This window comes from Electrophorus electricus, chromosome 3, assembly GCF_013358815.1.
Source record: "Electrophorus electricus isolate fEleEle1 chromosome 3, fEleEle1.pri, whole genome shotgun sequence".
NCBI lineage: Eukaryota > Metazoa > Chordata > Actinopteri > Gymnotiformes > Gymnotidae > Electrophorus > Electrophorus electricus.
The window spans coordinates 11,858,407-11,879,710 of NC_049537.1; the positions used below are offsets into that span (position 1 = coordinate 11,858,407).

Sequence of the window (21,304 nt, forward strand, 5' to 3'; positions counted from 1 at the left end):
CGTCAGTGACCGTTAACTATTTAGCAACAGGGTTAGAAAATTGCTACTACCCCGTGATGTATTCTTATTAAAAGCTCTCAAAAGCCACTCTCACTGATCACCCTAGACAGCGCGACAGGTCGTTACTCTAAGGGAAACGGATTCTGTTTTGCATCCAAAATGAATAATACGTGTGATCTCGAGATAAGGACCTGTAACGTAATTACTCTCTAATATGCAAACATTTCCAAAGGCTCGGATTATTAATGAGTTTCCAAGTTATTTTAAGTGTTTGATGATCATACTCCCATTCACAATTACATCAATGTATCGATAGTTTCAGCACCGCGTAAAAGGACAGCGCCCGACATTCATTCACAAGCAGGGTTTTCATTCACGCTTCCCGGAAGGCTACGCTGTTATAACGCTACTATGGGAAAGAGGCTATGTATTGCAGATTGACTTGTCTTGCTTTTTTATTCTTGCACTGCCACATAAAACGTATTGTTTTTCTTTTTTCCTATTTTTTCATCTGTCAACAGCAGCAGCGATGGGAGAAAGCAACTCGGAAAATGACTGGTAATTCTTCGTCCGTGGCTTGTCGTCTGGGCTGAGTGGTGGCCTACCTACGAACTCATATATACAAAATGGATAAGCAATCCACTGGAATGAGTAAAGTGGGTTCTCGGTCAACAGCCTCTCTCCCCCCGGACCCAGTGGATATTATTCGAAGAATGTCGTGCTGCCGCCGAGTCCGGCTGAACGTTGGAGGTCTCCCACATGAAGTCCTGTGGAGAACTTTGGACCGATTGCCTCGCACGCGGCTGGGGAAGTTACGAGATTGCAAAACTCACGAGGCGCTCATGGACATATGCGATGACTACAACCTGGAAGATAACGAGTATTTTTTTGACAGACACCCTGGAGCATTTACATCTATTCTGAATTTCTATCGCACTGGGAAGTTGCACATGATGGAGGAGATGTGTGCCCTGTCCTTCAGCCAGGAGCTGGACTACTGGGGAGTGGATGAGATTTACCTCGAGTCATGCTGCCAGGCGCGCTACCACCAGAAGAAAGAGCAAATGAATGAGGAGCTCAAACGAGAGGCTGACACCTTAAAGGACCGGGAGGGCGAGGAGTTTGATAACACATGTTGTTCTGAGAAACGCAAGAAACTTTGGGATCTACTGGAAAAGCCTGGTTCATCTGTAGCAGCCAAGGTAGCTAGCAGAATATAAACCTGCCATTTCTAATATTTACCTGTTCCTGCTTCAGGGCTGTCTGCATCACTCAACATCAGCTTGTTCTTGGAAGAGAGCGGGAAGTTGAGGATGTACTAAGGAAATATGCCACCACACTCCACACATATCTAAATGCCTACATAACCAAATACAATTTTTAAATGCTTTCACAAGAATTATACTGCGTAACTAGCTCAGAACCCACCTCTGCACTGCCTAATTGTTGTTTGGGACTTGGCAATGAAGGGTTTTTCCCCCTTGTCAGACATCACTACCCATAATGTCATTTCCCAGTTCCATTAGACCAAATTCCTTGTCAGATCATTCTCTCTGCCAAGGAAAAATCGCAGCATCTACACAACCATTGGAGTGTATATATCAACTGGCAATTAGCTTAAAAGGCAATATAAAAAGTGCCGTTCTAAACACCAGCTGCAGTACTGCTGCTGCAGTACTGCTGCTGCAGAGTAAATCACATCAAAGTTGAGCTCTTCTGTGATAAGTTCAATTCATAGTGAATTGTGCATTCATTAATTATGAATTAGCATTTTGCAAAACCTTTAGTATCAGATTAAATTTGATGCATTGAGTGAACTGGCTTCTGTGGCTATCTGCATTCTTTCAGAAGTTCTAGTTCCACACCTGTTCATCTTAGCATGGGTGGTCACATGGTATCTGGACAGACAGTTACCTAGCAACACAGTGATGACTCAATTACCTAAAAAGAGGTCTCTTAAGTCAAGGGACTAGGAAAAGAGTTTGCAATACTTTGTGCACACATATATGACGTGTGTGTTGAAGATATAGCACTGGTGATCTGATCAGGTTGCTTCTGCACTCCATAGGGACTGACTAAGCTTCTGTTGTTTTCATAAATCTCCTTGGCTCTAACTGCTTCTCCCTCTTTCCTCTCTGCTCTCCATCTCTCTCTCTCTCTCCCTCCTTCCAGACTCCTGCACTGCACCTCCAGCTAAATGTCAGGGAAATGTCACATTAATTATCCTCCATGAGACTCTACGTCCCACTCTGTTCTTCCCTTGCCCCACCCTCCACGCGGTCAGAGTCAGAGCTGGCTCTGTCTGTCTCTGTCTCAAATCACATTTTGCTTTATGGCTCTAACACACAATGAGATTACGGCCGACCATCGGCGTACCCCTGCAAATTAGTGTCGGCTCATATTTCACTGTTAGTGCTCCCTTCGTTACCATGTTCACTGACATGGCAGCACCTCGGCTGGTACTGAACAGTATTAAAGGTCGTTTTATGGTTGAAAGTGGAAGCTTGTTCTGTGGCTTCTTAGTAGGGCAAATGCAATAGATTAAGGTCAGTGCGCTTTCAACTCTTACATACACACTATACAAAAGCAAGCACAAGCAGTGATCTACGAACACTGAATACTTCAATAAGACAACTTTTTTTCCCCTGAACCAATCTGATCCAACTTTGAAAAGGGAACCTGATTTGTTTCCAGATGCATCTTGGTGATTTATGATGACCAGAAAACCATACTGTTATGATTCACTAAAGATCAGAGCAGTTAAAAGAATATCATAAATTGAAATCAATGCTTGAAGACTCTAAGAAAGGAATGCTGGCCTGGTCATGGTTGTGTAGCATCTAGGTATCTGGGACTGTAATTCACCATGCCGTCACCTGCTGCTGCCTACAGCTGCTGTGACAAATACAAATTACACCCCCATACACTCCCATTACTGCAGACAAATTAAAACTGTCTTTATTTACTATCTCAGATTTGCTTTCCTCATGGACTACGACAAATAAACAAACTGGCAAGGACAGATGATAAATTATGGTGTGTTAACTTATTAATAATGCGGACTGCAATATTTGATTTTCAGAGAGGAAGTACAGACATATTAGTCCTTTTCTTCACAAAAATTCTGCATGTTGCATTGCAAACGTTTCAGTTCTCCTTTAACTCATTCACTAAAAGCTTTATTTTAGCCATAATTTGTGCTTTACCCTAATCTACCCAGCAGTTCACTACCCAACCATAGATCTGTACTGAATCTGTATTGAATTCACTGTTTCTTAAGTACCTGTATTGCTTACCAAAGTCAAAGTGTTGTGTGTTAGTATCTGTTCTACATTCTGTACATCAGCTAGAGCCAGAAACTTACATCTATGAGGCGTCATGATCAGTCAGTTGTATTTACTGCCTCCATTTTGTGTAAATTATTATTCTTCAAGTTATTTAACCTACACCTGGAGTGCTCTCAGAAGACAGTGGTGGAGATTACACAGAACCTGTGTTCTCTGGTGCTTGTCTCCACCGTGGAGGTGAAAATGATATTATCAGATGACTGAAAGAAATATTGCATAAAAAAGGCAAATAGAGTTACTGTCCACTGGAGAAAATAACCAGACTTCGTAAACTGAAATTGGGATGATTGCTATCTAATGGATCTTCCAATCCTAATACACATCTGTATATCAAAACAAATATTAGGAACATATCAAACTTGCACTTATATCAATAATTGAAGCTGAGTGTGTCAGATCTACCCCATTGTTATTGTCTGCATTATTATTACATTTTCATTTTTCAAAGGATTGAAAGAAGCATAGTGCACTGGAGGGAAACAGAGTATGTTGTGGTTATTGCACACTAGCCACATGGAGTAATTACTGTAAATAGTCACGTGTGACTCTAGCTGATTCTCACATATCTATGCTGCAAACATAACCTCTGAGCTTTGAGAGCACTGTTGTTTTGGTGACCTCTGCTACCCAAAGCTTGGCCCTATACTGCAAAATATTAAACAGTGCATGAATCATCTAATGCTCTGAGTCAGCTCCAATCCCAGATGCTTCCAGAAGCCATGAGGCTTGTTATTGTGCAATCAGGTCTAATCATCCCTCTGCAGTGCCTCATTTGTGTCAGTGGGTCAGTAAAGTGTCTTTCATTTGCTTTTCAAAAGGAGCCTATTGAATAGGTCCCTTGTTTAGGTTTTGGCTTCTAAATATAATTTAGGCAGAGAAAACCATCTGTTTGTGAGGACTGTAAAGAAGCATGACACATTTAAAAAGTAACAAATTTGATGTTAAGAGGAGTGAGTAGTTGTAATGAGAATGTTGAATAACATTTCTGTTGTCTTATTTGTTGGTAAATTAAAGTTTAAATGTTGGGTCCCTTGTTATATTTTTCACTAACCATATATCTCCAAGTGAGTTTAATAAAACTTAATCAAAAATTGTAATGTGATTGTTATGGTTTTGTAGGCTAGAGAATCAGAGTCATAGATACTAATGAATAGAGAGGACAGTAATTAGTTTTCAGGTGCCCCAGCGTAGGTTGCTGTAATAAAATGTCTCTGGAAGTCTCTAGAGTGATCTGCATCACAAAGCTATCTACTAGTACATTTAGTTGGCTAAATCAATCAGCACTGAAAAGAACCCCTCTCTCTTTATATCTCTCCCTTCATCTCTTGCCCACTAACAAAGGCACACGTAAGTGTACACAGTGTCGGTAAGAACCACAAGAAGCTGGGGACCACAAGCAGAAGTGATTGTTCTGGATATTCAGAATCAGTGATTTGGGCCCAAGATGAGGAGTAAATGAACTTATATAAAGTTTGTTCCTCAGTTCACTATCTGCAAAAGGGCTATAGGCATAAATATCTAATGATCATATTCTATCCTGGAGAATTAGCCCACAACATTTGGATTAAGCATAAGTTTAATATCATTAGATTGATGTAATTGCTGCCAAACTATGAAGCTGTATAGGTGTATGAATGCACTAACCTGTGAATGCTTGCACCCTTAATCACCGCATACCCATTCACCTCTATCAATGGCACCCGAGTCGCTGTTGCCATGGTGAACTACATTGGTTTCCAGGGTGATGGCTTGTGTTTCAGTGCTGAAGTTAGACTGTGTAGCGTGTGCAGAGTGGATAATGAAACTCGCAGTGTTTTGCTTCTTTGTACCCATTTAGGGCTTGCTGTTGGGGCTTTGTCTTCAAATTCAGTGGGTACTGTAGTAAGGATCAAGATCTATGTTGACACAGGTTAACACAAAACAAGAAACTGTCTTGAGGGTCCTGACATTTATTGATCCATACCAATACACCTCTACTGAATACTTTGTTAACTTTTCTTAAATGAGCATCATGGGAAATTCTGAACCAGCAGCTGGTGAAAATAAAGACAGATGTTTCATATGACATTTGCTTTAGTCTTTGGAATTAGTTTTCCCTCCATGTCTTGGGGGACAAAACAATAATCTTGCTGACATAGAAACTGGCACTAGTTTCTATAATATGTACAGTAGAGAAAAAGGGGGAAATGGAGATAAAAGGAATACCACAGCTTTTTGTTTTTCTAAGATAATACTACACAGAAATACAAGCAGGTGTGCTGTGAAGTTAATTATTTCATGAAAAACAAGATGATTTTGAAGTTTATTTATTTGATGCAACCTGCATTAGCAAGACAGCTAAACAAAGCGATTGCTGGAACAATGGGATCAAATGACCATATATCTGCATCTAAAGGTTAACCAATGTTCATTTCTCTCACTTTTAGTTATTTCTCAAGAGAGTTAAATTGTGATTTTCATGTGTGTTGGAGGCTGAGGCTTGTGTAAATCATTTAGTGTATGAGTGATAACACCTAACACCATCTTAGGGCATCATTGTTCCGTCCTGGTGAACCACAGTACTGCTTTGATACACACATTTTACACACACACACACACACACACACACACACACACACACACAGCTGCTACGATGCTCATCTGACACAGTCCGATACATACATTTTACTCAAAACAATGTTAATGTTTGCTTAATTCAGACCAAATACATAGAGTTCATAGAGCGGCACAGAATCATTTGATGTCTGGAGGACTCTGTGTGTAATGAGGATTGTTAATTAGAAATTTTGACTAGTGTGAGCCAAATTATAAAAACCTGAGAAACTTGTAGGCTAACAAAAGTGTGATCAAAGTCAGCACATCACAGACCATATCACAGACTGATACGGGACAGCACATCACATATATATATGTGGTACAGCATATTACAGACTGATACGGGACAGCACAAGCCAAATATGTGTGGTACAGCATATTACAGACTGATACGGGACAGCACATCACAAATATATGTGGTACAGCATATTACAGACTGATACGGTACGGCACATCACAGGCCAATATGGGTATAACACATCAAACACTGATCTGGTACAGCACATCACAGGCTGATATGGTATAGCATCTCACAGACCAATAGGGTACAGCATATCACAGGCTGATATAGCTCTTGATTTGCTATTAAAGTCCAGGGCCATTAACATGGCACAAACACAAACACAAAACCTTGCTTTTCTGCCCAAGACTGAGATTGAATCCTGTTGTGGTTTCTTTTTTTCTTTTTTTAGGATTGGATGAATATGGTTGAATTTATATTCATAAAATGCAAGTAAAAAATGAAAGAATGTCTTAGAAAGTGATCTGTAAGGAATATGCACTGTAGGATTGTGGAAGGTGCCTATAACCAATACTTACATATTGGAATGCAAAAATAATCCACTTGTCTAGAGCCTTTCTCTATACCTATTAGAAAGTCTATTGATTTCATTATTCATTTCTATGTCATCAGCAGCAGCAAAAAGCAATAAAGCACTGGAATGGCAGTGACAGTGATGGGATTGCATGACAGTTCAGGAAAATATATTCCATGTCATCATCTCATTTTATAAATTTAAGATGGTCTATCAGTTTTATAGTGACAAGTAGCTTTTCAGGCACAATTGTGACAGTCACTGTAAGCACTACAAACGGCCATAAAGATCTGTACACACAAGGCCTACAGACAGCGTCTTTGGCAGAGGCAGGGAGGATGTGGGGATTCTCTGGGTGTCAGGAGAGTGAAGGGCAGATGGAAATAGTTTTAAGTTTTAAGTCAGCAGGGGATTATGGGGTAGAATAAGTAGAGAGATAATATAATCCAGTCGCATGATTTTATCTGAGGTCCATTAGCTCATGTTTCAGCCAGCAAAATGTGAACTGTGGTTTGAAAAGTAGTTTTTTTAATAAATACTATTGTTTCATGTGGTAAGCTTTGTGTATTAGTGGTAGAGACCACTCCTGCTTGCACTGTCTGACTTTATCTTTTGTTTGTTGCAGTTTGGCACTTGTAAAAAATATATATATATATATATATATATATATATATATATATATATGTATGTGCATTCTTCTCTCTAACATTTATGCAATGCTAAAAAGCCTGTCGTCAGTGTCACCATAGCAACTGTGTCTTGTGTGTTGCTTGGACGCACAGCTGTCTCTACCAGGATTAGCTTTGGTTAGGGGGTAGTATGGGGAGGTAATAGGTGTGTTTTTTAAATATTATGCATATGTTATTGTGTGTTTGTGTAAGCGTAGTTTATACTGCAATGTAAATGAGTAAACTTTGTATAATACTTATACATTTGCAACCTTTATATTCAAATTATTTCCAAATCTTAGAGGAGAAGGGAGGCTTCCCTTTTGCTATGTGAATAAGACAGTGATTGCATTGTTGATTACTGATTTTACTTCTTTGAGAATGTGTCAGAATTAGTGTCTGCTTGGAGTCTTTTGATTTGAATGTTTTTTCTGTCTGCTATGCCTCTGTACATATGTATATACACACACACACATATGCACACACAGGTACACATAGACACATACACACACACACATGCACTTACAAATTATAACTTGGAATCATGGTTGTTATAACATGTTCAAGCACTGCATTATTTTTATTTTTATATAGTTATAGAGTAACCTACATAAGAACTTTTTTCTTTCTTTGTGTCTCTCTGTGTATGTGTATGTGTGTGCACACTGAAAAGGTACTCCTCTACGCTGCTGTAGTCCCCTTGGTGATTCTATAAATAGCACTGTCACTGTCTGAGCAAGTTTAAATATAGACACTGAGACAGGATTTTCCCCCCTACACTCAGACATATGAATAATATATGAGAAAATGTGACAGTGCCATGGACCAATCCCTTAGGTCAGCTGGCTGACTGTGTGTGTATGAGTGTAGCTGTAGCTGCAGCTGCATAGTTGGTCCACGTCTCAAAGGGCCACCAAGACCCAACTGAACCACCCTGTCCAACAGAGGTTGTGGTCTCCATGAATGATGAAGCGCTAAAAAAAGAGAGATAATGGCAGAACTTTTCCATAACTTTATACAAGTCAGTTTTTTTTAAATGAACTGGCATCTGTAAATTCTGCATATGTGTGTATGTGATCATGTGTACTCGTTGTCATGCCATCATTTTCTGGCAAATGTTGAAGACATGGTCTTCTCCAGTAACCATGGAGACAGTGTCACTTTCAGAAGGACTTGGAGGCAGGCTTGAATAACAACACACACACACACACACACACACACACACACACACGCATACACACAGACACACATGCATGCACGTGCACACACATACATACACACACTCACAAACTGCGCTCCACATTAGTACTGGATCTAGTACTGCATTCCCTTACAAATGAAAGCTCAACTATCCAGTTGAGATAAATACTGAATGAATGCCGTCTCACTGGTATGGTCAAATGAAATCACAATCTGAGTTTGTTAGCCATTTTAATTTAGGCATTTTTTAACTCACTAACAATCTGTACCAAAAGCTGTAACTGCGTTTCCAGCATTAAATCTGTAAACAGAGAGGTGTAAATAGGATTGTTAGCAGCAGACAGATACTGAATGATTAATGTGATCAAAGTGTAAAAGCATGAGAGTGAAGCTCCCTGCATCCTAGTCAAGGGCCCCTAGTGAGCACACCATTAGGTCAGACAGATTCTCTCAGACTCACAGGCCTTTAGATTCTCAAGCTGTGTACACTAGAGGAGCCAAGATAAACAGATGCAGTGGAAAAGAGGGATTTTTCAGAGGAAAGAAACTTCCCATTTGTCTCCAAGCATCTCTAGACGACCACATCATGTTGAGCACACAAATAGTTGCTGCGGCAACGGGTCAGAGGCAGCAGAATGTCAATGGACAAGGTCAAGGGAAGAGTTCCTAATATAGAGTCACAAGAAAAAGGCTTAGGATGGTAAAAGGGGAGCATGAGCCTTTTTTTCAGCATGTACACACACACACACACACACACACACACACACACACGGACACATGCATGCACACACATACACACACAGAATGAACAAGTATAGGAAATTTCCTCACAAGGATATAAACTGCCTTGCCATATTATTTTGATCAGTTTCACACACACACACAGACACACACAGACACACACACACACACACACACACACACACAGATACACACACGCACACAGACACATGAATAGAATTCACTAATTAGAATTCACTAAATTACCCTAAACATAACTTTCACTCAAAGCCTACTAACAGCATGACCCTAAACTTAACCTTAACATCTGTCTAACATAAACAATTAACATGACCTTAAACCTATCCTTAACATCTAACACCAACTGTTAACATGACCCTAAACCTAAGCTTTGATGTCTGCTTAACAACAATTGTTAACATGACTCTTAACCTAACCTTAAAGTCTAACACCAACTGTTAACATGACCCTACCCCTAAGCTTTAATGTCTGCTTAACAACAATTGTTAACACGATCCTAAACCAAACCTTGACATCTGCCTAACAACTATTAACATGACCAAAACATAACTATGAGCCTAACTCTGACCTAAACTACAAAATAATTATTTCTGGAGAGTTTTGTCATTGTCTCCCAAGACTCTCTGCTCACTCTACTTTCCATTCTATTTCTCTTCATCATTGTCTTGAAATAAGGACAACAGGCATACAGTTGCACTAAGGAATGTATGTAGTAACACTAATTAATTGTTTGGTCAAGATTTATTGTAACATGATCATGAACAGTTAAATTATGCTTCTTTATCCAGGAGTCTTGTGAATCAATCAGTTCAGATGTAAGTTACAGATAATTGGCCAAATCACTGCAGTGTAATTAATTAAAGCAAAGCTTTCGTACCATAGAGCAGAAAGATTGTTTACTGATTTGCATAGTTTTTGTACATTATATGAAAGAAGATAAGGAAGATGGAAGAAATTAAATGAAAAAATAAAAAAGACTGAAATGAAGGAGATAGGCAGTGAGAGAAAGAGAGATAAACAGATAGGGTCATAATTCACATCTGCCATGGCGTCATGGCAACACTGTACTCCTTTTCTGATTGGAGGTGGCTAAGGGATGGCAGCTGAGTTGCATCTGGGCTGAGTCCTCTCTTTCTTAGTCTGTTAGGACGAACATTTGAACATGGTCGTGTGCAACTGTGTGTGTGTGTGTGTGTGTGTGTGTGTGTGTGTGTGTGTGTGTGTGTGTGTGTGTGTGTGTGTGTGTGTGTGTGTGTGTGTGTGTGTGTGTGTGTGTGTGTGTGTGTGTGGACTCTGCAGGGGAGTGGTTTGTTAGTATACTTTTATCTAGGAAGTACCTCTTGGAGGGGGGAGTTCCAGTTGAGCCCTATAGTTCATGAACAGATCCTTTACTTTAACCAAATCCTCACCAACCAGCTAGACATACACTGCTTAAGACACCCTGATATTCATTTATGCCCCTCTCATTCATTGCAGAAAATGGTAGAAATATGTTGATTATTTATGACTCTGCTGCAACATAAAAGTAATTCTGCTAAAATATATAAAAACATGTATTTTTTAAAATACATGTAAAATATGCATAATATTAATGGTTCTCAGGAAAATTCTTATTAGTTCAGTAGTGTGTTATCTAATTATATATATATATATATATATATATATATATATATATATATATATATATATATATATATAGCAATCCAAATAGGTAGTTTAGTGTAAATGTTTAGGTTACTATTAGAGGAAGCTGTGAGGATGCTAAGTAAATTCACGCACAGAAGGGGATATCAAAAGCAAGAAGAAAAATGTGAGCAGTTGGATGACTTAAACAGTCTTCCTAAACTGGATGCTTACTTTAGAAGAAAGACTGAAAATACCAGAGACAGGAATTTGGACTTGAAGTCTATTGTAGAAGATTTTGCTGAGTGCAAGGCACATCACATAACTTCACCTGAATGAGTGCATGAGTTAAGAGCCTTGTCTTAATTGAGATATAAAAATAGCAAGTAAACAAGCAAATATCTTTTTTTTTTCATATGATTTCATTTTGAAATGAAACAGAACATCCTAGTTATGCCACTGGTTAGATTTTTTTTATAATGGGAAGAATTACTAATTCTTATCAGATGGTTATTGATGCCAATAAACTTAATTATTTAAAAAGTACATCAAGACAAAAGGAAAATCCTTATTTATTTTTGTCAGCTTCATGACCTCACATGATTTCAAATCTGATGAAATACAAATCTATGAATCTATGAATTCACAGAATAAAAATTTCTCCTCTTAATGTTGTTTTGCACATTGTTTTGCATTTATGTTTTTCATAAATATTTTTTAAATTAAACAGCCAACAGTGCAGATTATTTGCTGTTTGACTGATGAAGCAAACGCTACACTAATATTGATATTAAATATAATCCACATGGCAAAATCACTGAACACTTGAACAGTTAATTTCAACTGACTAGTTGTGTTACAAACATATTAACTTAAAGCAATGCAAAAATAGCCTAATTATTTGAGAAATATCCCTTATGGATATACTATATCTTTAATTTTTGAGTCAAAACTCATCATATCTATTTTTCTTTTCATTAATTTTGTATTTTTTATGTCTCTGATTCACAGATATTGGCCATCATCTCCATACTGTTCATTGTACTGTCTACTATCGCCCTGTCTCTCAACACCCTCCCAGAACTGCAAGACATCGATGAGTTTGGTCAGAGCACGGACAACCCTCAGTTGGCCCATGTCGAGGCTGTATGCATTGCCTGGTTTACCATGGAATACCTCCTTCGCTTCCTCTCTGCACCAAATAAATGGAAGTTCTTCAAAGGCCCACTTAATGTTATTGACCTGTTAGCCATTCTTCCATACTATGTCACCATCTTCCTGACTGAGTCCAACAAGAGTGTGCTGCAGTTCCAGAATGTGCGGCGAGTGGTGCAGATCTTTCGAATTATGCGAATTCTGAGAATCCTTAAATTAGCTCGTCACTCAACTGGGCTACAGTCTTTGGGCTTCACATTACGTCGCAGTTACAATGAACTGGGCCTGCTAATCCTCTTCTTAGCCATGGGTATCATGATCTTCTCTAGCTTGGTCTTCTTTGCTGAGAAAGATGAAGATGATACAAAATTTAAGAGCATCCCTGCCTCCTTTTGGTGGGCTACTATTACCATGACCACTGTGGGATATGGGGACATTTATCCAAAGACTTTATTAGGCAAGATTGTTGGTGGACTCTGCTGCATTGCAGGAGTGCTGGTCATTGCCCTCCCTATTCCCATTATTGTAAACAACTTCTCTGAGTTCTATAAAGAACAGAAGAGACAGGAGAAAGCCATCAAGAGACGCGAGGCTCTAGAACGTGCCAAGCGCAATGGCAGCATAGTGTCAATGAATATTAGGGATGCATTTTCCCGTGGTGCAGAGCTTCTTGATGTGGTGGTGATGGAGAAAGGTGAGAAGCCTCAGGACAACCATCTCTCACCCAGTCGCTGGAAGTGGTCATCCAAGCGAGCTCCATCTGACACCAGTTCCAATCGCTCCTTCAATCCTGAGCAGGGTTCACCAAGCAAGACCAGGGCCTCCAGTCCTCAGAGGCTCAATGCACAGAAGCTGGAGGAAATGTACAACCAGATGTCCAAGACCCAGTCACAGCCAAACCTCAACACCAAAGACAGGAGTTCATCCTGTGCAGGTGGCAGAAGGGATGAGATTGAGCTGGGAACGTTGCCTGGTCAAAGGACCAATGATCTGAGAGGTCGCGAAGTAGTGGTGGACATGAAGAGCCTGTCTAGCATTGACAGTTACATAAGCTGTGCTACAGACTTCCAAGAGAACCCACGATTCTCCTACAGTCCAGCAGGGGGGTTGTCCTTTCCAGAGGGCTCTCGTTTTTCACACAGTCCTAGCTTGGGTTTTTCAGCACGGGTCAGTGCCAACCCGAGCCTTCAGACCACCATGGAGCATGAGCCCATGCTTACTCCACCATGCTCTGCTGCAAAACCTCTTGACATCGAAGGTCCATACCAACCAGGTGTAAACCTTCTGAAAACACACTCCCTTAGGGTGAATTATCGTGGTTGTGGGGAGAGCAGTCCTGCTAGTGCCCTTCTCTCAGACAGTTCAGCTCCCTCAGATCACTCCCTTCTCAGTCCTGAAGTATCTATCTATACTACAGCCAGCAGTAGGACTCCACCCAAGACACCTGAGGGAGTTGCACTCACACCCACTGTATTCACATTCCATGACGCCTCTATCAGCAGGTATATTGATGCTGACACAGATGATGAAGAGCATCTACGTGAAAGCTGTCCAACAGACCACCTACTTGGTGGCCGGGACACAAAGCCTCACCTCAACAGTGGCTACCAGGGGGGCACTAACCACCTGGAGGCTGCACAGAGACAGAGACTGTTGGGTCAGAACTGCCTGTTCCCTTTGGGAAGCACTCCTAGCGGAAGCCATGAGAACCATTTGGTGCTGGATGCCTCACGCAGATGTAAAGGGGAACGAGGCCGTTCCAAAACCTTTGACGAAAGTCTCTGAGGCTTTGAATCAAGTTTGGTCGCTATAGAGGGAGCCAGAGCAGGGACAGAGGCAAAGACACTGGAAAATTTGCAAGGAAATGCGCAGGGCATCGTCACTTTAGAGACATCTGACTCAGCCATACCAGGAGGCTACCTCTAGGGGCCTTCCTGGAAAACAGGTTGTGCTGCCATGCTGAAGAAAACAGAACTCTGAAGATGTACTACAGTCCATATCTCATTCTGTCTCTTTCCCTTTGCGGCAAACCTTTGCTGGTTTTAACTGGCCTGCAGTGTCAATCCACAGGATGAGCTGAAGCAGATTTCACTTTTGCCAGAATCTGACAGAAGCAATTTTGTTCAAAGCTTAATCAGGTTGGAATGGGAAAACTCAACAGAGATCAGGTCTGTAAAGTAAATAAAAGGGGCAGTCATTTACTGCCCTACTAGCCATTGTCCAGAGCCCACTTTCAATTTAATGTTATAGCCTGTTTACTAGTGCACCCATCCCCCCTGTCCCTTAAGAAACTGGCCTTACTTTAATCGCAAGTATGGATGTCTATGAAGTATGAGTGTGGTTGTGTGAGTGTGTGTGCTATTAGGAGAGCTGGCTTTATGACAATGTGTGTATATGATCACTGACATTCCTGCACACAACACATTCTCAAATGCAAACAGAAACAGTAAGACTGACTTATTTTTATACAGACATTATCTTTAGAAATTTGTTGTGCGTCTGTTATGTTTTTGCCACCAAGGTGTTATTAACATCGGTGACATTTATACAGAGGGTACCCATTTTGACTTATATTATGCTTTCTGTAATTTTGTTTATATCATAATTTTATTTGGCACAGACAAACCATAAAAGCAATGACTAATGATAAAAAAAACGGTGTTCAGTCACTAGCAATGTTACTGGAAATGCTATTGGTTGGAAAGGGAAACTAGTGAAGTAGAACCATGGTCAAACCTGAACATTATGTACATATCCATATTTACCTCAAATTATCTTGAACACATCTAAATATAAGCCACTGCAAATATAGCATGAACATAAAAAAGAGGTACTTGGATTTCCCCTGCCCCCATTTCTAACACAAACACACAGAAACATACATGCCCACTTGCCTCATGGATACTCAGGTATGTATAAGATGTTCTGGTGATGGCTACAACCAGTTTCCATGGTGACCACAAGCCTTTGTCAATGTGCATATCCAAGTAGGAATAAGGGTAGAGAGGGCTGGGTAAGCTAAAGTATGCTCACACATATACTCGAGCATGGAGGATGTGGAGAAAAAGGGACAGCAGAATTCTGCATCTCCAGGAAGTTGTTTACATGCTACTACCATCTCTGTCTCAACAATTCAGCAAATCAGGAGTGTGAATTAAATAGCAATGCTGGCAAGATTTGGGGTATGTGGAGACACAGCAAAAGAATGCAGAAAATAGAGATAGATTTCCTTTCTGTGTTTTGTTAAGCATAATAGTCTGTGATAGCAATCATGTTTGTGTGCACTGTTTAATGTAATAGGCAGTGAAATCCAACTGGTATGTAAAGACAGGTCTCCTTGTCTCTAATTTAGGTTTAAGGGGTTCCTGGATTTAATTAAGGTATCCATATACTTTCTAGTATGTTCTATGTACACTTATCAAAAACAGTTGAGAAGGTCTGCTGTCACAGGGTTTCTAATTTCACTTTAGACATTCAATGTATTGTTTCGGCATCAGATCAGGTATGATAAATTGGGAATAGGTTGTTATGTAATCCATGTTGGTTGCCCTGTAAGAATCAGTGCATTGTTTTATTATGTTGTGATTAAGTTGAATTCAGAAGGGGACATTCTACAGCTTTTTAAAAATGTACTCTAAGGACATTTTCAGACCTTTGCCAGATAAAGTACATGAGTATTTTAATTCTGAAAATGTTTAAAAGAACAAACAGTGATGACAATCAATCATTTGAGTATGACTAATGTCAGTGTGTTATTGGCAAGTTATGGGGTATTTGTTTCTGATGTACACACATGGTGCAGGTAATTTATAATGAAACATTCAGAAATCTTCTTAAAGTTTCCTTAGACAAAAAGCTTTTTCCCCTCATGGAAAAATATGTTAGAAAATAAATTCAGTTCTTCATATATCATCATGTACACGTTCGCTTAGGTTTATCATCATTTTATTCTTTGTTTTCAACTTTAATTCATTGGAAAATACAAAGCTCCTAGTGTAAAATATTTTTCTTTTTATAAAAGCTGACTCATGAGAACAGTTTTCAACCAGAAAGCACAATCAAAAGACCACTCATGATGTTTTCCTTTTTCTTACAAAACTGTAAAATCAAAAAAGTAGCAAAATAGGCAATTTAAACATGCATTTGATAATAGTGAACAAGAAAAAAAGCATAGATTTACTTTCCAGGGAATTTCACAAAAACAAAAAGAGAGAATTGTTTACATCCTTTCCCTTGCCCAGAACTCTTCTATGTCGTTGTTTGTAGGTCTAAAAGCTGTGCGTTTTGTACACTTTCTACCTGTTGACTTTCTATGCCATTGTTTCTGTATGTGTATTATGTTGTTTGAAGCATGTCGTACCTCTGGAGCTGTATCTTGTTATGTATGTGATGATACTTTGTCTTGTAAAGAAAAAGGGAACTGAAAATGTGTCAAAATGTCCTATTATCTTTCTATTTCTTTTCAGTAAAAAATAACATTACTCCTTTGGCTGGCTTATCATCAAATAAAATGATACAAATTATCAAAGGCCTTGTTGATTGTTTATTTCTATACTGTATACATGTATAAATTATGTTCTTGCAGTTTACTCAAGAAGCAGGGTACACATACTTCCGACTCCTAAGACATTGTTATTATACATATACCTACATAAACATTAAATAAAAGAAGACACACAAACCATTTCTGAATGATCAATCTATCAGGCAACAGTGTTAAATGTCTGAGATGTGTATGTGGGTGTGACAGTTGTGTACCAGTTCTCTGTGTTCGTGCATGCGTGTGTGTGTGTGGGGTGTTAGATAAACAGATAGGTGTGCATAGTGGGGCAAGAGCAGGAATTCCAGCGGTGAAAGCGCCTCCACACCCCTCTGGACCGGGGGTTCCCCACCACCTGCCACTGCAGCGACAGTCTCCTGAGAGAGAAGAAGAAAACACAGTTCATGCCTTTGCCGTACCCATGGTAGTGATTAGGAAGATGCATCAGCTACATGCCCAAAGCAGCTCTGCAAGCTATTTGCCCCTTCATTATCCCATTCATCATCTTTTTTCCTCTGAAAAAACATAGAATGTTCAAAGAACCATTATACTACTTTAAATCCTGAAGGCAAAAAAATAAATGAATTCTATAAAACAGACATTTCTGTTCAAACTGAAAGAATGAAAGGAAGGGCCTTCGATCACCATGACTATCACAGTTTTGTCAGCAAACAGAAAACATCCTGGTGCTGAGAAGAAATATGTGAACTGAATCTCCAATGCTTCATTGAACTTTTACTTTGCTTTTAATATCACATTTTCGAATGTTAGAAACTGCAGTATATTGTTAAGACATCCCAAAGACATGATAAGAAGCATTACAGTTTAAATGCCAGAAAATTGGATTCCATTAACATGTTATTGATATTCTTGGATGCAAGTGTGGATCTTAGCCATTACTGTACGGAGAGAAAGGAGTGCATTAAATGCCCATCATATTATAGAATGGTCAAACTATTCCCTCTAGTGGCACATATAGCATAGTGCTCTCCTCGGATTAATTAGTTGCAGAATAGAAACGTATCTGCATTAGACTTCTACAGAGCAATCCAGGAGAATGGACACACCTGTCCTGCTCCACATCTTCTCCATCCCCTGCACAGTGCTTCCAGCCAGCTGGCAGGACCAGTGGCTGGCACGCCAGACATGTGGTGTCCCTCTCGCAAATACTGCATCCACTGGGTTGGAGGTCCAGCACTGTACTGGCAAGCGAGGGTTAAAGTAATGAGCTGAAACTCCACACAGTAACTGCTCACAACACACACACACACACACATACAAAGCTTATATAGACTGCTAACACTGTAAAGGAAAAAGATGACAAAAAATGACTGCATAAGATATAGGACACTGAAATCTCAACCTACGGAAATATACTTTTCAGAGGCCTCCCTGTTCCTCTTGGCATTGCCAAAGCCACTAGCTGTGATGAGTGCAGAGACTGCAGATAGAAAAGATAGAAAGATCAGGGGATCTGGTTAACAATTAACACAGTCAAGTGAAAAGAATGTAGATACTGAAGTGGCTTATGGCTTGGCCTACCCAACAACTGTAGGCAATGTCCATGCTGGTCGTGGTACTCTGCACAGCCAGCTGTCTACCAGAGGGGGGAGACAGGGATCACCCCCATGCGTAGCCTCTTGTAACTCCAGCCTCTGCCACACATGCACCATGGCCTTGCGTGGTTATAAAGAGCCTGACCACGCTCTCCATTCGTTCACCAAACAGGCCACAACTAACATACCCACACACACAGAGGAAACCAAAGCAACTGAAGCACCTTCAAACTATGGATGTTGGGGGTGTTATTTATCTGTGAAGTAGTAGCCTACACTCAGCATATTTGATTCATGCAGCTTCCTATAATTAGACCACTGAATGAGCAATAATGCATGCCGCATTTTTCCAAATTTCAGTTCCCTGTCCTCTGGCCAGCAGAATGCCTGGATGGACACCTATTTGTCATCCTTCTGGAGTGAACTGGTAGTTGCTTTCTACTGATCAGTATTATTTTAGCATGTCTTTAGCATGTCATTGAGTCACATAAATGTCAAAGAAAATACCTTGCATTTCACTGGTTTAACTGTTTTTAGCAGTTTGCTTCATACCTTACCTACCAGCTAACCTCAGAAAGTTTAAATGCTAATCTGTTAGTATGTTTGCAGTGGCATGAAAATACCAAAAACAGAAAGGACTTCAGTTGTCAGTGGTCAGCACATTCTTGAAAGTTTAATTTGTACACTATAGATAGCTAGCTAGATTTTGTTATGGTTTTAGTTTTCTGCTATAGTGTCATATCCCTGTCCCCCATATGTCATACTTCCAGGGGTTATTAAAGTGGTCATCCTATTCAAATACAACATGAAGGAAGGAAGTTTAACTGATCTATCTGTATAGAAATCTGCTGTAATATTACATGTGTGTTTAAGCTTTATAAGTGGGTACACTCAAATTTTTACATACTTTGAATAAGCCTTCAGTGTACCCTATTTTAACAACAGACCTACCTCAAGACCTCAACCTAAGATAAGGAGTGCAGGAAATTCCATCCATTGTTCAGAAAATTAAAACATAATTAATCTTATTTAACACGAAATTATCGTAATATGCTTCCAGGCGAATTTCAAATGGCTTTAGATTAAGTGCTTGTCCATATTCTTTGTTTCGTCCACACAACCGACCTATGGTAGCTAGACTATACGCAATTCGAGACAGTTCCACAGTTATAGACACTAGCTAAGTACAGTATACCCATGCAGGCGAAGTCATAATCATAACAGTCCAACGTTGTCTTGCACGCCGGGTCGCAGTAACATTTTCCATAAAATTAGTCCATTCTCCATCCTTCACTGACACACGACCGATCCCGACCAGGGAAACAGTCTCGCGTCAACAGCGTTAGGTGGAAGAACTTTAATGAGCGATCGGAGGAGGTGCATGATGGCATGAAGCTGCCAGACGGACAAGCATCAAGCAGTGTATTCATGACTCGAGACATTTCACATAACGAATTTAGCTGAAATTTAATCTAATAATAATAATACTATGAGCGGCATTTAAATTAGTAGTAAATATCTGAATAGCGAAATTCTAAGTTGGTAAATAAAAGTGGTTTTACGCGGTACAGTGGGCTATTGAAATTCATTAGACGAGCTCTTATCGCTTTGTCAAAGGAGGTCAGCAGAGGTGGAGGTTGTTGTAACTGGCATAAAGAAGAAAGCAAATTATAGTGACAGATAATACCAACAAGCTTTGCTAGCAGAGTTCTGAAGTGACCCGAATTCGTGTCCAGCTGTATTTTTGTTCGCTATTCGTCTGAGGTTTACTAAAGTGACCACATGTGAATATCAGCTCTTGGTTTAATGAGTAGACGTCTGCCTATGTAGTGGAAAGTCTTTGCGGTCCATCATGTTTCCTTAGCTGGTGTGTATAGTGCATTGGTGCTGAAATATTTGAAATTGCGGATTAATTCCATTCTTACAGATGGAGTCTATTCATGCAGAAAAACAATACTGTAGGCTCTGCAGTGACAAGAGGCCTCATTCACATACACATTCCCAAGCACAGAGCAGGCTGACACAAATACACATGAACGGACACACAAACGTGCGCGCGCAGAGAGAGCGCGACAGCACGATGGTGCATTTGGGTTTGTTTTCTGTCTAGGTGCTTGAGATTGTCATACATATGTATTCTGTGAATCAAGCATATTCTACTAATTATGTCATAGCTCATACATCAAAAGTGACACACCCCTTTCACTATGACTAGTTTCTTCCAAAAGTTGGCGGATGAAAGAGGCACAGTACAGCTGCTCACAGAAACCTACGCTTGTCATTGCTGAACGTTTGATGAACGGTCTGCTGCTGAAGTTGGAGCACAGAAGAGCATCAATCTCTTTTCAAATGTATGAAAATGAAACACGTTTAGTGTTTATACACACTACATTGCATTTGAGAAATACAGGAATAGTTTGCTTCTCAAGATAGCAACCCCATGGTCGGTTAACTTTCTGGCTCGCTAGCTAATCATTACATATTTAATAGTAATGATAGTATAGAAATGAGTGAATAACGCACTCAATAACCTTAACAGAACAGATAATCGACATTACATTTCTAAATAAATATACAGTATTAACTCTAATATAAAGAGTTTCCTGCGGTACAAAAAATTTTTTGGTTAACTTCTAAAATAATCCCCGAAATATGTCCTTTTCTTACCCCCCTATGGAAGGACCCCAAAATCACAAAGGTATTAAAGAAACGCAACAATTTTCTTTCCCAAAGAAGTCCACCTTACCCTGCTCTTTTCTCTTAGATCAAGAGAAAAACACCAGTTCCATCACAACACAAACCAACCAAAAGCAGGGATTTTACCTAAACAGGGATTTTAATTTACCTGTGCTGCCCACAGTAATGCAACAGTGCATCTGTTAGTTACAGATGCTACATTTAAATGGGGTGTAAGGTCAATGTGATGGTGCACAGCATGGGAAGGAAGATATTGGAAGATGTGAGATTCCTGTTTAATGACACTCGACAGACAACATAGCTAGGGGAACCCTGAACAACATTGCTCTTCTGGATGTGCATTGCC

At 39.8% G+C, this 21,304-nt stretch overlaps 2 protein-coding genes across 2 annotated transcripts; one reads left to right on the forward strand and one right to left on the reverse strand.

Moving 5' to 3' along the window:
- The first annotated feature begins 626 nt into the window (after positions 1–626).
- kcnb1 (potassium voltage-gated channel, Shab-related subfamily, member 1) lies at positions 627–13,963 on the forward strand. Its single transcript, XM_027010908.2, has 2 exons — positions 627–1,202; positions 12,022–13,963. Exons 1-2 carry the CDS (start codon positions 627–629, stop codon positions 13,948–13,950), a joined length of 2,505 nt encoding a protein of 834 aa, XP_026866709.2. The 3' UTR covers positions 13,951–13,963.
- Positions 13,964–13,975: 12 nt separating this feature from the next.
- si:dkey-7k24.5 (somatomedin-B and thrombospondin type-1 domain-containing protein) lies at positions 13,976–19,500 on the reverse strand. The gene is made up of 4 exons (XM_035523912.1): positions 18,248–19,500; positions 18,073–18,146; positions 17,773–17,907; positions 13,976–17,082 (listed from the first exon to the last, which is right to left on the reverse strand). The coding sequence occupies exons 1-4, from the start codon at positions 18,269–18,271 to the stop codon at positions 16,965–16,967; spliced, it is 351 nt and encodes a 116-aa protein (XP_035379805.1). The 5' UTR covers positions 18,272–19,500; the 3' UTR covers positions 13,976–16,964.
- Positions 19,501–21,304: the final 1,804 nt, after the last annotated feature.